The sequence below is a fragment of the Lampetra fluviatilis genome, chromosome 17 (assembly GCF_964198595.1).
Source record: "Lampetra fluviatilis chromosome 17, kcLamFluv1.1, whole genome shotgun sequence".
Lineage (NCBI taxonomy): Eukaryota > Metazoa > Chordata > Hyperoartia > Petromyzontiformes > Petromyzontidae > Lampetra > Lampetra fluviatilis.
Genome location: NC_136291.1, coordinates 6595962 through 6612131, shown reverse-complemented (window position 1 = coordinate 6612131; position 16170 = coordinate 6595962). Strand labels below are relative to the sequence as shown.

Genomic DNA, 16170 nt, shown 5'->3' with positions numbered 1-16170 from the left:
CCACTCACACCCACGTGGACACGTTCATCCACACGGCGAACACGCGTCGTCGTGACGCGTTCACAACACAGTGACACACAGTGACACTTCCACATCCACACGCAACGGGACATCACGTGACACTTTCACGCCCCTGCCCTGTCTGTCGATTTCAAATCTTTAAAAATGTAAGAGATGTACACAGTCGTTGCTTTGTATTTTACATGTATATGTAATTTATTGCAAATAGTTTAACCAATACGCGCCCGGCCGCAAACCCCGGTTTGGATCTCCCTCCCCATGCAACTCCGTGTGGCCTCCCGTCTTATTTTGCTGTCAAGTCTCTCTTAGAAACCTTCCTGAAACTAAAATATGTATTTTACCAGTTAAGGCCCACTGAGCTATGTAGCTCTTTTGCAGAAGCGATCTGGACACAAATGACAGTTCAACGAAGTAGTGGATTATCACGTGGAAATGCATAGCAGCCAAATTCTCGAAAGGCGTGATGTTGATTCCAAACGCGGAGGGAAAAACCGGAGGACCCGGAAAAAAATCCACGCGAGGGAGAACAAGCAAACTCCAAATACACAGCAGGCGTCGGTGGTCGGGATCGAACCCACGAACTCCTGTATACCATGGGGGTTAGTTAACATCTCGCCACCACTCCTCTTCAAGCCCGTGCCTCCGGGCGCTCTAAGTCACTTCCATTCTCTCCTGCCCCGATGCTGGACAGCTGTTTAAAAAGAGCTTCATAGCTCATCCGATTCCTCCAGTCTCAAGAAAGATTCTGATCGTCCCTCCCGCACTTCGTGTACAACTCTGCACTCTCAGACGAGTGTATTCCCATGCTTCAGATGTGGCATAATTATGAACCGATATATATTTATCATTAACATGATCTCGCAACATTGGTGGATGAAGGGCTCCCCTTTGTCGCCGCTATCTTTCACGGTCCTGCATTGCAACAATCCATTTGACTCCTGCACGCGAGCGAGATTAAAGACTCTACAGTAACTTACTAAAGTTCATAATCGCGAACAGACTTCAACAAACGCCGTGTTAACACCGGTGGGCGTGATCGTGTGTTTGCATGCATTTCCTGGATATAATGCACCAACGCAAAGTCACAAACTAACAAACATTCATATTCTTGGTAAACATTCCACGCACAATCCAGAATCCTTTGTTCTGCATCCACCCAACCGTCCCACAACCCAGGGAGACCCACTCGCACAAACACAAAACAAACATTGAACTTTCAATCACCTGCCACAGCGTTCCAATGCAACAAATGACAATGCGAAACAAATTGCACGTCAGTCTACAGAACGATCATTCACTTGACGCCATCGCAAAGCACCCGTCGGCGTGGTTACTCACTGGAATTAGGGTTGCCATGGCCAGGGGAAATCCGAGCAGCAGCGGGTCTCTCAACTCGCTCGCCCGACGCACGTGGAACGAGTGGGCCAAAGCAAAGGGTGGATATACTTATTTAGAGTGGCCAGCACGCACGCACGCACGGACGCGTGTGTGCGTGCGTGCGCACGGGTGCAGCGGTGGTCGCAGGTTCCCCGATAGGACCTTGCGGTGGCGTCCCGGGCCGACCTTGCCCAGAGCCACTCTGCCCCGCTGTGGAAAATCCATGGGGGGCTCTCAGTTAAACATAGCCCGTAGGGAGGAGTCGGGTTGCTGAACGAGCACACACACACGCGCGCGCAAAAAACAAAAGAAAATAACCTTCTGATGTGTTTTCGGGTTGTACCCCGCGTGTTGTGTCGGCGCGATTTTCGACTTTTGACTCGACACGCTTGAAAGATTCTTCATGGAGCTGAATTTGAGCGCGTGGGAGCGAAATGTCAGACATCAACGCCGAACAGCACTCGGCAGACCCCGCAGACACGTCAGGGGAGCCCTGAAGCACATCCCGCGACAACCCATGCAGTACTATCAAAGCAAGTGGAAATTCAAGTCATCAAGCAAACTCCGCAGAGGGTGGGAATCTCAGACTGGCAACCCTGATGTTCTGCGAGGGCCTTGCTATCCTCAAAGGGCTAGTTGTGGATATGTCAAGGCAAAAGCAGAGAAACGTCAACCTGAATCAGATAAAATCAGGACATTGACTTTCAACTAAATTCAGTAATGCGAGTCACATACGCAGACACAGAGGCGTGCAAAACTGAAATATGATAGCAAATCATATCCAGTTAATGATACAAATACTGCTTGCTGAGCTAGTTACATGCATACTTTCTATTAAAACAATCGAGTGATCAATCGGTGACAAAATCTGGTCTTTTGCAATTTCATACAATTATGAGATTCCATATATCATGTTTAATATTCTATTAAATACTTATTTTCTAATTAAAATATTACTGGTTATATTTTCTAAAACTTGTGGAAAATACATTCAAAACACAGGAGAACAGAAAGCTTTTATTTGTATGTTCATAACTTTATATTACTGCAAACAGCATCACTGCAGAACCAAAGGGAAGGAAATGCATGTCAATGCAAGTGCTGCTTGGCACAGCTTATAAAATAAGAAGGAACGGACACATTAACTGCAGGCGTAATGAGAGATTACTACACGCATAATGAGAGATTACTGCAGGTATAACGAATACAAAACTGTGTAAAGTGTTTTAAATGCACGATTGCTTGGCAAAAAACACGTGCATATTATTTCACAATCAAACATTTGAGTACAGTTGTGCAATTACGTCAAGACACTAGCGATGCAATTGAGTAATTTCTAACAGAACAAGGTATTGCGAATGCATAAATAATGGAAAACTCGCCCATCAAGAAGTAACAGCAAGCACACACACCTGACATCACAGTTGAGGTGGCATTGGTGGGCGCGACTCAACCACACTCTGATCAGTCAAGGCCCAACATTTCGTGCATGGCATCATTACCCATGGGCGCCAATCTCTCCAGGTGTACGTCACCTCGCGCTCACATCACACCAAATCTCATCGAAGCTCCATCGTGTCAAGGTCGCGAGGCCACCGTGGCCAATGCTTTTGAGGCCTTGACACACCTCACCCCCCCCCCCCCCCCATCGCTTCCTTGCTGCTAGATCCGGCAGTGGTCGCATCGTCAGCACCTGACCTCCAAAGTGCGATATCACAGTACTCAACATTGCCTCGAGATCTTACCCTCCGGTTGGTGATCTACGGCTGCCGGCTCCAGTGCCTGTCTTGGGTCACCACGCAGCCGCGTGAAACGGGCAATCAAGCGATCGTAATTTGCATCGCAGGCCTCCTTCGCAACGGGAAGGAGGCATTGAAATTAAACGCGGGTAAAGCGCAACGGAGAATCATTGGCGGTAGAATCGGAAAATGCTCCTACAAAAGTCTTGCCAAAACCGGTGCAGTTCATGCATCTCCCAATCAAGTGAGTGCAGAGAGGCTTAGCTTGTTAGCTTGTTCTTAAGAAGCTAAGCAAGCTTTGTAAAGTCCAGACAGAGTGCCCAGCCTTACCAAAGTCAAGAAGATCCTTACCAAAGGCAAGCAAAAGCTCAGTAAGAAATCGGGCGCTGGAAATGCAAGCGTTAAGATTCTTCGGCCAAAAATGACGGTGATTGGAGGGGACACCCTTTGGGTGCACGCGGCACGAGCTGTGGCCTCTACGGTTTGCGGCCACTCTTGTTCAGCTGGAAACCTTTCCGAATGTCTGAAAGCAGCAGGTCCACGATGCACAGGGACTCCTTCTCCTCTGCAACCACACACACACACACACGCGACATGTGCCATTTCACAACATCAGCAGCCGAATAGACAACTCTCATTATAGAATTAAGTGCAACCAACTGTTGGGTCGCGAAGCTCTAACAATATCTTAATAATCATTGAAACAGAGCCGGCCCAGCCACTAAGCGACCCTTGCAATTGCAAAGGGCCCCGTGGCCAGCAGAGGGCCCCCTAGAGTCACTGCTAGCGAGTGGGTGAAAAAAATCATACATCAAAGGGGCCTCCAACCAAATTTTGCTTAGGGCCCCCAAAGGTCTAGGGCCGGTTCATTGAAACATACTCACACAACTGTGTAGGACTTCACCATTGTAACTGCATAGCTCTCCGATGTGTTTTCGGGATGTACCGCTGTTTGGCGTGATGTCTAATGTTTTGCTCCACGAACTGGGAGCTTCTTCAGAAATCCAGCTCCAAAATAAACCACATCAGGGGGATAACCAACGGTTCCATGTACAAATAATAAACAAAATATCTAAAATCCACCAATTGTGTTTTCATTGCAGCGTTTGGTTGTGGTCAATTAATCCGCAATGTGACTTTCGTGTGTAGATTCGCCAATTATTTTTCCAGCCACTGACACGGTACAAATCAAAGCCCGACTTGGTACAAATTAAAAAAACAAGTACAAATCCCACCACAGGTCAATTTGGAGTCATGTGAAAATCAGAACCCAACTACTGGGGTTTGTGCTATGTCTCAATAAGAAGACATCACAGTTGATAAATTTGAATGCATACAAGAAACTAATCAGACCCGACACAGGAATTACTTCCTGGCTTCGGCCTACATAGAAGGCTCCACTTCATCGTGTATGAACAACGCCCGGCATATCACGGGACCCTTTTTGCCAGGATCAAAGTATGAAAAATAATCATTGGTTTCACCCTTTCTGGAAATAAAACAGTTGTTATGATGTTCAAATACCAAATAGACACCTTTTGCAAGGAATCCAGTCTACATTAACAACACGTACTTGTGGTGAACATGGAAACAAACATGCTTTGATAATATGTATTGCAGAGGTGGGACAAAGTCATTGTTATGCAAGTCCAAGTCGAGTCGCAAGTCATCAAATTCATGACTCGAGTCTGACTCGAGTCTGACTCGAGTCCAAGTCACATGACTCGAGTCCACATCTCATAGGTGGGACAAAGTCATTGTTATGCAAGTCCAAGTCGAGTCGCAAGTCATCAAATTCATGACTCGAGTCTGACTCGAGTCCAAGTCACATGACTCGAGTCCACACCTCTGATGTATTGTCCTTGAAACTGATTTACTTTGATACTGCCAAAAAGACCCCATGATATAGCTGCTCACCCCGAGCTATAGATGTTCTGATAGTGCATCGTCTTTGTACTGTCCGCCCTTTGGCGTTCTCTCGTCTGACACTGGTGAGGCCGTCTCTGGTGTAGGCCAATCAGTTTCAAAGACAATGCGAATATTATTATTATTATTATTATCCGAGCATGTTTGTTTGCATGTTCACCACAGCTACGTGTGGCTAATGCAGATTTGATTCCTTGCTAAATATTTATTTACGTGTTGGAACATCTTAACAACACCTCCTGTTTTTCTTCTTGGTTCTTTCGGTAAAGTCACGTAGAAGGGAAATAATAAAAATAAAACATAATAAAATAATTCTCACGACGTTTCGGTCACAACGCAAGCAGCCGTCCTCAGGTGAAGAACAGGTCTGTCGGAAAGACAGCGTCTGAATGAGTCTACGTGACTTTTCCGAAAGAACCTAGAAGATGAATCCCTGCAGTCACGAAAGCTTTAAATCGATATTGATACCTCCTGTTTTATTGCCAGAAAGGGGTAAAACCTATTCTTATACATTTATGCGATCTAACCCCCCCCAACAAATGCATTGTGGATGATGTCGGTCGCGAAAGCCTACGTGTTGAACAAAAAACTATTCTTATTTCTCAAGGCACGGCATGTGCGAACACTTCCTTCACAAATGGAACATTGAAAGAGTCGCCCCCCCTCTCTATTTGTGACCATTGTGAAGTGCGATCCGTTCATCACCGAGCGTCGTCCGTGCATGATATCACGCTCATGAAGGAGCACCGACGCCAAACATCAAGCGACTCCCGATGCCGTCGAATGGATTACCGGGACTCACACGGCCAGAATGTTTTTCGTCCGTTGCTTTTCAAATGCCACGTGAAAGAAAATATTTCAATGCGAATCGTGATAAACCTGAAACATCTTAAACGGTCTGCAAAAACGTTCATTATTATATTTGGCCTAACATCCCAATGCAGAAGCCTCCTATGAGAAAATCTTGAGGCTTTATTGGACGCAAAGAATGGCATTGTCTTTTGTCATAATAATTCTTATTGTCAGCACCCTGGTACGACGTGCCTAATGAGTGGTTGGGGGAAGCAGTTTGGCGCTCCGTCCCGCTTTCTCTACCTGCTTTCCCATCTTTCGGCAACGGCTTCGCGATCTTGCCGCTCGGCATGTTGCGCCGTTTCTCCGCGCGAGCCTCCTGCTCCGCCCGCGCTTTGTTTTCCTGAAAACAGAGAAATAGATGAACCCCCGTTAGGCCACCAGGAGACGTCAGGACAAAGTGACGTTAGGGGGCGAACATTCACCCAGCCCACCTCCGTCTCTCTGCGCGTGCTGAAAATGACACATCGCACCAAGACAAATTTTAGGCTGAGTTGACCGAGAAGAAGTACCAGATTAAACTGTACGCCTGGTCCTGGATTTGCACTCGGGTCATGGGACCCGTAATTCAATGAAAGATACGTACGCAACGACTTGTGCAAACACAAAAATGAAAAGATGCCTCTTATAGCCGAAACAGACTTTTGTGGCAGTGCTGTTAGTGACCACCGGTGAAGGGGGGTGGGGGGTGGCCAGCATCACGCCCGACTGCCTCCGTCGCTGTAGTGACGAATGTTCACACCCACGTTCACACACAAGCCACAGTCAGAGCAGAGGTCGCAACCGGGTACCCGATACCCGTACCCTACCCGATACCCGGCTACCCGTACCTGGCCGGGTACGGGTACCCGTTTGCGACCCTGGTGCGGCCGGGTACGGGTACGGGTAGGCCGTAAGTCACTGGTGAGTCACCGTTTGTCACTCATTTCCCAACGTCTTGTCTCTTCTCACAATTAAAGTTCCTAGAATCAACCCACCCTCGCCTGCAACATGGCTTCATCCCAGAGGTCGCAATCAGGTACCCGATACCCGTACCCTACCCGGCCGGGTACGGGTAGGGTACGGGTACAGCCGGGTACGGGTACGGGTACCCGTTTGCGACCCTGGTGCGGCCGGGTACGGGTAAGGAATCAAAACCCGTTTGCGACCTCTGAGTCAGAGTAATGCAGTGCGTTGAGATGTGGCTGGCTTTTTAGATGCTTTACACACAATTAAGTGCAGATTTTCTTCAAGGACATGAATCAGAAAATATGGACACCAACAAATATCGTTTGCTAAAGCTGAAACTCAGCTTTAAGAGGTGCATGCTTGGAATTATACTGAGAAAGAGAAGCAAATGGGCTCGGGAACATCACTGGAGGGATGATGTCCGTGGATCGAGAATGCAATTTGAGTGGCAGCCAGGGAATGGAATGCATCCAAGAGGTCGTCCGCCAATGAGACGGAGCGACGAGATCAGTTCACGTGTAGGCGCCGGATGGATCAGTGAATGTCATGATCGTGAAAGGTGGTGGGGTCGGGGGCGGGCAATTCATCCAGCAGCGGATTGATCACGGCTGATGATGGCGATGACGAAGATGACGCACAGCAGCACAGGAGCCGCTTGCTGCCGGTGCCGTGACGCCGCCAACCTTTTGCGCGGAGAGGAACTCGTCGCGGAAGGTGCTCACGGAGCGCAGGCACTCGGGCAGCTGGAAGCGCCGCGCGTCCTCGCCCACGTACGCCGCCAGCACGCTCGCGCGCGCCTCCACGAGCGCCAGCAGGGCCTGCAGCTCCGCCGAGCGCTCCCGGAAGCCCTGCAGGTCCCCGCGGGCGTGGGGGGAGACACGTGGGGGGGGGGGGGGGTGCACAAGCGCGCAGAGGCGACACGCGACAATGGAAGACGCGCAAGGCTCACAATGCACGATCGTAACAGCGTTCAAGTTTGTTGTTATCATGATGACGTTTCCCCGGTAATAGGCTCGCCGATTCTCAAGACTCTCTTGTTAGGAGGGTTCTGCGAGTTGTCGCAGCAAGGGTCGATGCGGCCACGTGTTATCTCGAGTGAGTCATTTGCAGGAGATGTGTTGGTACTGTGATCTTTGGCCAATACCAGTTACACACGGGTTTGTGTTGATCGCCGTGGGAGGAAAGCAGAGCAACCGGAGGATATCCATGCACGGCAGGGGAAGAACACGCACATGTCGCACAAAAATCAGGAATAAAACTCGGGCTCTTCTTGTTGCAAGGCATCTCTGTGCTCACTGTGGCACCTTTACACCCTCGTGCAGGTGTATGATTTAAAAAAAAAGGTGAATGTGATGAGGTTGGCACAGATGATGATGTTGATGTACGTACATATAATTTGTTTTAGATCATATGACAGCCTTCTGAGACCAGAAGTTTATTTTTTCAGGGAGGCCTGGTCTCCCTTGAAGTAGAGACGTGGATAATGAAGCTGATGATGAAAATAATTAATAATAGTTTTAATAATCATGGATGACAGATGGTAAACATCTGTCATCCATTAATTATCATACTTTATTTGTTTCTTTAATTCACCAAGCTATACCCTTTTTTAAATGTTCTTATTATTTCCATCTTGCAGTTGGTATTGTACATATATACACGCAGTTTGAGAAATGTTTTTTCATATTTTATTGCAATTACTTATTTTTTTGTGTTGATATCTGTTGGTTCTTCTGTGGTTGTAGAAATCCTTGCTCTGACCATTCGTATTTTAATGACTTGCTTCATTCAAGTTCAAGCTCTCAGGCATTTTCCTCATCTGCCTACGATTGTTTCTTGTCAATGAAATAATTAAATATTTCCAAATCACAGCTTGACATATCATTGTCTCCCTCGTTTCACCCTGCAACCTCCTAACACGGGCACCCTCACCTCTCCCTCTGGGAAAAAAAAAATCCTCCTCACCCCCCCCCCCCCCTTCCCCGGTCTCCTTAAATTGCACATTGCCCTATTTTGTACAGCACCTGAGGACGAAACTGCACTTAGATGATCTGCGAATGTCAAGCGTTTGTATGTAACGCATGTCACCAGCTAATGGATTGCCATGATTCAAGACCACATTTTTTTTTTTAAACCTTGTCATTGAAAATAATGCAGAATCGATCGAGGCTGCAGGGTTTGCAGGAACGTGTCCGGCATCCGCAAACAAAACCGCGTGCAATATATATGATATTTACAGTATGTATTATTAATACGACTGTGTGGTTTTTTTTTTCTTTCCGCGGATGCGCTGTACGTCTCTCCCGTGTGTTCTCGTGTCGTACCACGTGTTGTTTCGGCACTGCGTCAAACATTTATCTCCATCGTGCCGTGCCGTGAGCTTCATCAAGAGTTTAATTCGACCAACGCCAATGGTCCCCCCTCCGCCTTCTGGCGGCACGCAAAGAGGGCGGAACTTGCAGACGTGTTTTCGAGTTGTAACGAGTGTTGTTTGACGGGACGTCCGACGTTTCGCTCCTACCAGCTGGGAGCTTCTTCAGGACCTAAGGAAGCTTCGGTTCAGCTCCTGAAGAGACTCGCAGCACGTCAAGAAAGACGTCGGACATTGCGCCAACCAACACGAGGTACAACCTGAAAACACATCATGGAGCTAGATATGGTTCATACATGCATTATTCAATGCATTGAGTATGAGCGCAAACATGAATTTTATGATGAGAATAATTTAGTGTATTTGGTATTTGCGCCATTATTATAGCACAGGGATATCACGAAGGTGCTTTTTTCACAGATGTGGTCTGCCGGTAGTGAGCGATGTTGCTTTGTGTCATCCCAAATGAGTATTTTGCATGTACGTAAAAAATTTGGACCATGACACCGGCACAAAATGGCCTGCTTATTTGTTTTCATAATGTCTGGGGATCTTAAAAATCCACTCTATTACCCGCAGTAATAACCAGGGTGGCCTGCCGGATAACAACTGCAAAACCTCTGCAACAAGTGGTGAACGTGCTACGGCTGAGCCGCGTCACCACCCCTCAACTTTAACCACTGGCTCATTGGACATCGATGACGGATGCCACAGGAGATGTTGAGGATGGCGATGGTGATGGCGGCAGCGCGCTGTACCAACCTGGATACTCGGGGCGTACATCTGGCTAATCTCGTCCACAGAGGCGATGGTCTGTGCCAGGGTTTCCAGTCGTGACTTGAGAATTCCAGACTCCGCCACCAACAGCTCCATGTTCACGCTAAAAAGGTGGCCAACAGCGACATCAAACATACCCCCCTGTTTGCGTAAACATCCCAGATATTTACACTATGAGACATCTCCTTTACCAGTGGCAAAATATAGTAATAGGTTTTTACCATTTTAACTGGTACAAAAACATACACCTTTATACAAGGCATCATGTTTGCAATAACCACAACACAAGCAGTCAGAATGCAAACAAGAAGAAACAACTCTGATAATGATATGCACTGTCCTTGAAGTTGATTGGTCCACACCCGAGACAGCTTTTCTTAGAGCCTAGTCTCCATTGGTGTTGGACCAGATGACGCCAAAAGGCGTACAACTCAAAATAAGTGCACTATCAGAGTATTGAGAGCTCGGGGCAAGCATTTACACTATGAGACATCTCCTTTACCAGTGGCAAAATATAGTAGTAGGTTTTTACCATTTCAACTGGTACAAAAACATAAACCTTTATACAAGGCATCATGTTTGCAATAACCACAACACAAGCAGTCAAAATGCAAACAAAAAGAAACAACTCTGGTAATGTATGCACTGTCCTTGAAGTTGATTGGTCCACACCCGAGACAGCTTTTCTTAGAGCCTAGTCTCCATTGGTGTTGGATCAGATGACGCCCTAAGGCGCACAACTCAAAAACAATCAACTTCAAGGACAGTGCGTATCATTATCAATATCAGAGTTGTTTCTTTTTGTTTGCATTATGACTGCTTGTGTTGTGGTTATTGCAAACATGATGCCTTGTATAAAGGTGTATGTTTTTGTACCAGTTGAAAGGGTAAAAACCTATTACTATCCCAGCTATGGTTCCGTAGAATAAGTCTTCAAAACTCAGTAAAGGCGTTCCCCTCCTGTGTTACCATTTTTATAAGAATTGTTATACACGTCTAAAGTGTCTATGTGCATCTCTGTTGCCAGTCCTCTGCTGGATGAGAGCAGGGCCTCCCCCCTCACCGTGCGGAGTATTTGTCCGTGCTTCCCCACGCTGCTGCACGCGGATTCGTGAAGGTGGGAGAGGCATAGATGTGGGGGGCATCGCAGTACAGTCCAACAACTGTCAACTACACAGCCCTGCACTATATAATAGCCGATGACACCTGTTATCCACAGCGTTTACCCAAGCACTATCCAGGCTTAGCCTGCTTAGCTTCCGAAATAGGATGAGATCATGCGCATTCCAGTTGATTGGGTCACAGGCGTACATCCCGCACAAAGCCGAAATGGCCATCAAATATCAATGTAGCAACGTATCGTAACAGGTAATCTATGTTGTCATTTGTGCCATTTACATGCTTATAATATCTGCATGTGTCACCTTCAGGCGAAGTTAATGACCGGGACAGAACAAAGGCAGAATACAGACAATACAAATGAGATTGTGCAGACGAGACGATGAAGAATCGATGATTGAATCGAATCGTGACCCTGAATTATGACAACTCCTAGCATCTCAGATCAAGATGGGGGAATCATTAAATCTGACTGAAAAAAAAAACACGTAAGCGCAACCATCGGCAGCTCTGACAAATCCACTGCTGCATGAAGACCTTCCCAAGCAGTTGGCATCTGTCACGATCTTGCGACGAAGCAATCCGCCCAGCTCCTACGGACGAGCCGATTTCATCACTCCATCTCACCGGCAGACGTCCCTTTCAGATGCGTTACTTTCCTTGGCCGTCAGTCAGTCATTATTATTGACTATCTGCCATCACATCCCTTCGAACCATGAGGTGTCCTGCCCACTTACTTTTTATGAACAGTTTGAATTACATCATTAATCCCTGTATGCTCGCCAATACGTGCAAGTTCCTAGTGCTGTCAATGTTATTTGAAGAGTGCATCTCTCTCTTCACCCATTTTTGCGATGTGTTTCAGGGCCAGGTTTCTGAACTATGGCATAGCAGGCAGTACGTACCGGCTAAGAGACATCGTCTCTCAAACAACAACAACAACATGAGGCAAGAAAAATACAGGACACGGAAGGAAAAAGTAATGGCGTGTTGTACCTTGCTGCCTTGGCAACCGTGGTCAGCTCATCAGGAAGGCTCAGGAGGTCTGGGTCCTTCTTCTCGGCCTCCTGTTACCATGGAAACAGATGGAGGACCAGGCAGGGGGCACTGCTAAGTGGGCACGGTTGCCTCATTGAGCCTCACTGGCACGGCTCGGGCACCTACTGGACTACATCGCTGTAATGTGGCGTCATCATCGTTATTAATAACAGAATCGTCATGTTTCGATTTAAAGCTTTCGTGACGGCAGGGATTCATCTTCTTGGTTCTTTCGGTAAAGTCACGTAGAAGGGAAGTAATAAAATAATAAAAATAAAACATAACTAAATATTTCTCACGACGTTTCGGCCACAACGCAAGCAGCCGTCCTCAGGTGAAGACGGCTGCTTGCGTTGTGGCCGAAACGTCGTGAGAATTATATTATGTTTAATTTTTATTATTTTATTACTTCCCTTCTACGTGACTTTACCGAAATAACCAAGAAGAAGAATCGTCATGGTTAATTACGCCATTGCTGTGACGTTGCCTCATGGAGCCTCGCTGGCCCGGCTCAGGCACCTACCGGACTACATCGCTGTAATGTGGCGTCATCATCGTTATTAATAACAAAATCGTCATGGTTAATTACGCCAATGCTGTGACGTCTCCTTGCCAAGAAGGCAACAAACGGCTCTCCTGTGAGACGAGGCGTTTCAGCTGTAGTGAGCTTGCGCAACGCTCTCCGAGATGAGAAGGGGCACAGAGAGGGAGCCTTCTGCCTGGAGGGGGGTGGTGGTGAGCGTGGGTGAGCGTGAGTGAAGGTGGGTGAGCGTGGGTAAGCATGGGTGGGAGTGGTGAGAGTCTGTGAGCGTGGGTGAGCGTGGGTGAGCGTGGGTGAGCATAGGTGGGTATGGTGAGCGTGGGTGAGCGTGGGTGAGCGTGGGTGAGCGTGCGTGAGCATAGGTGCGTATGGTGAGCGTGGGTGAGCGTGGGTGAGCGTGGGTGAGCATAGGTGGGTATGGTGAGCGTGGGTGAGCGTGGGTGAGCGTGGGTGAGCATAGGTGGGTATGGTGAGCGTGGGTGAGCGTGGGTGAGTGTGAGTGAGCGTGGGTGAGCGTGGGTGAGCATGGTGAGCGTGGGTGAGCGTGGGAACCCACTGCTGCTCTGTCCTCACCAGGAGGAGGAAGTGAATGAGGCTGAGGCCAGGTCGGTTGCTGCGCGTCTCCTTGAGCTTCGTCAGCGTGCTGAGCCGAAATCCCTGCGCTCCACCCATGAAGCCCCCCTGTGAACGCAGACGTAGTAAAGTTAACTACTCGATGTTCACAGACTGGGAGAGCAAATCGTTGACAAAGGTTTTCCCGCTCGAACTAACGGTCAGGGTCTCACAAGCTGTGAGAGCTGACCGTAGACAAGGTTTTCCCGCGCGACCAAGCGGTCAGGGTCAGATAGGGTGAATTGGGATCCAAAAGCAGATTGGGAACGACCAATCACAGGGTTCCACAAGGTGGCCGGGGATTGGACAACCCGGCCACGAACAAGTATAAAACCAGAGCGCTGAGAGCTCTGGAGGAGTTCGGCTACACAAAGACCCAAGACGGCGGAAGAAGCCTAGGACCCTGGACCAAGCCCTCCAGCCCTTACAAAGACGGCGAAAGTCCCACATTTAAAGCTTTGCACAACGTTTGAGAAGGCGCTGTGTGTGATCGAGCACATATTATATCCCATGTGACAAATGAGAAGGGTGTGATAGGGTTAGCACTGGACCCAGTCACCTTTGTCTCTTGCCGAGCGGTGGCGATGTTCGCACACCGCACAGGGTCAACATTTTAGGCTGTCTTGACCTAGGAGAGGCCCTTCCCAATTGACAATGATGCACATTGACAGGAATCAAACCAGGGTCGCCAGTCTTGGAGCAGTGTGCTGGCCAATAGAGAAGATATACACAGTATAGTATTATGTATGTAATAAGTGCAATTTATAACGCGCGCAAATTTGCGGACATAACGGCCGCAACTCAGAGGCGCGGAGCCAAGCTCAGAGTCGCTCGAAAGCACGTGGTTGTAGAGGTGAGTTTTTAAGTCTCTCTTGAAGGAGGCGATTGAGGTGATGCTGCGAATGTGCAGAGGGGTGATGGCGTTCCAGACTGTTGGGGCTGCCACCGAGAAGCGGCACATAGACGTGACCATCCTGGATCTTGGTATCAAGAGGAGGTCGTGAGTCGCGCTGCGCAGGCATGTACAGCTCTGTGTCAATCCACTGCTAGATGAGGGCCTCCTCACAACGAATGGGTCGTGGGAGTTATGAGCCCGTACTTTATCACCCTGCTCTGTGCCGGATGAAGTATACAAACCGTACCTGCGGAAAATCACGTGCAGGAAAAAGAAGGGCTTCCTATAACCAACCGCATTACGTTCGCCAAATAAATACGCTGATATTATATCTCCTTCATATATCGGGGCCCCTTCAAATAAAAAAATTAAGTATCTTTGAAAAGTTGCCATCAACGACAAAGCCGTATTTGGAGTGCATAATTTAATCGGCAGCATTTATTCAATACAATACTCTACAAGCAAACTCTGGATCGGGTTTGAGGTACGGCGTCTCATAAGCAGCATGAGGCTTGCTTGAACCATATGCAAGTACGCAATGCGTGTGTATTATATAATGCGTATCTAATGATATGTTGTGCTACATTGACTAAACATGTCGAGATTCATTTCTGCAGTGATTTGATGGGCTGTCACATTCAGGGCTAGTGACTGACAACTATTTCTTGTCGTTTTTACCATTTAATTTGTAACGTGTTCTCATTGCTTGCTGTCTCATGTGCACAGCTCTGTTCACTCTATTAGCCTCAATGCGACGTTGGCATATCGTTTGAATGTCATTTACGTGAACGGTAAATATAATGTCTCACCCGCGTGATTCCATGAATGCATCAGGAGTGTGAGAATTAATTTTAAATCGATTCACCGAAGCATGGGTATACTCCCAACACTTGCAACTTACAAAACCTTTGTACGAACGTTGGCACAACGTTCCATGGTTACTGGGTTAAGAACGTGTTGCTGAAAAATCTGAACCACGTGCAGTTTCGCACCCCGCCCCCCCCCCCCCCCTCTGCAACTTACAAAGTTGAGGAAGTTTCCCACTTGCAGGACAAACATGCAGAATCGCGGGAGCCTCTTGCTGGACAGCAGACCTGCAGCAGGACAACAACGCGATCACAAACACCCCCACGTGGGACCTCGCGCACCCTCAAGAAAGTACCACAATCACGGCCCCGCGCTCTCTACTGGGAGACTTCAGCAACTGCAGGGAGAATTATTTCCCTAAATTGACCATAGCCAGGGGATGGGCAACCAAAATAGCAAGAAAGGCCACATTTTTAAATCCTTTATATTAAGTTCACTCGCTTGCTTGCTTGCGCGCTTACGACCGTGCAAATCTTTCGGTCGTTTTTTAACCCACTTCCCGTGATCCAGTCGAGTTGACATTTTGCACACAGACTCGTTGTGCGTGACAATTAATTTTCGTGAAATTGTTTTCCAAATTTTTACACTTTTTAGGAGATTTTTTTTTTCATATTTAATTTAAAATACCAATGTGATAAAAATGAAACTCTTACTCAAGAAAAAACATAAATGAATAATAAAATAAAACCGATGCCACGCATATAAAGGATTTATAGTGAAAAACTTTGTTTTTACGGGTTAATTTTTTTTGTTCGAATTCGGTAAACAACTCAATATTTCGCGAGCCGCAATGCCCGTGGTGGGTCTCTTCAGTAAACGACGGTCACAAAGCGGTCCTTAAAGAGCCGCGTGGGGCTTCACAGCCACGGGTTTCCGACCCCCTGCCCGTAGACACCTCTGCACGTAATGGCATGAACCCTCGATGTAACACTCACTTTCCCCACCACCACACCCCCCCACACACGAGTTACACTACAAGTGATGCTACTGGTGCCACGCCATGCGATGACGGCAGAGAAGGTCTTGTGGAGACGCGTCAATGCGACCTCTTTATTCACACGAAGAGCCATGACGTTATATACCCCGC

The 16170-nt window shown here is 47.7% G+C and overlaps 1 protein-coding gene across 1 annotated transcript; it reads right to left on the bottom strand.

Annotated features, from left to right (window-relative positions):
* Nucleotides 1-2403: 2403 nt before the first annotated feature.
* On the bottom strand, nt 2404-15586 carry LOC144936886 (inverted formin-2-like). The gene is made up of 7 exons (XM_078864088.1): nt 15240-15586; nt 13283-13390; nt 12127-12197; nt 9997-10114; nt 7547-7711; nt 6159-6258; nt 2404-3702 (listed from the first exon to the last, which is right to left on the bottom strand). Exons 1-7 carry the CDS (start codon nt 15273-15275, stop codon nt 3614-3616), a joined length of 687 nt encoding a protein of 228 aa, XP_078720214.1. The 5' UTR covers nt 15276-15586; the 3' UTR covers nt 2404-3613.
* Nucleotides 15587-16170: the final 584 nt, after the last annotated feature.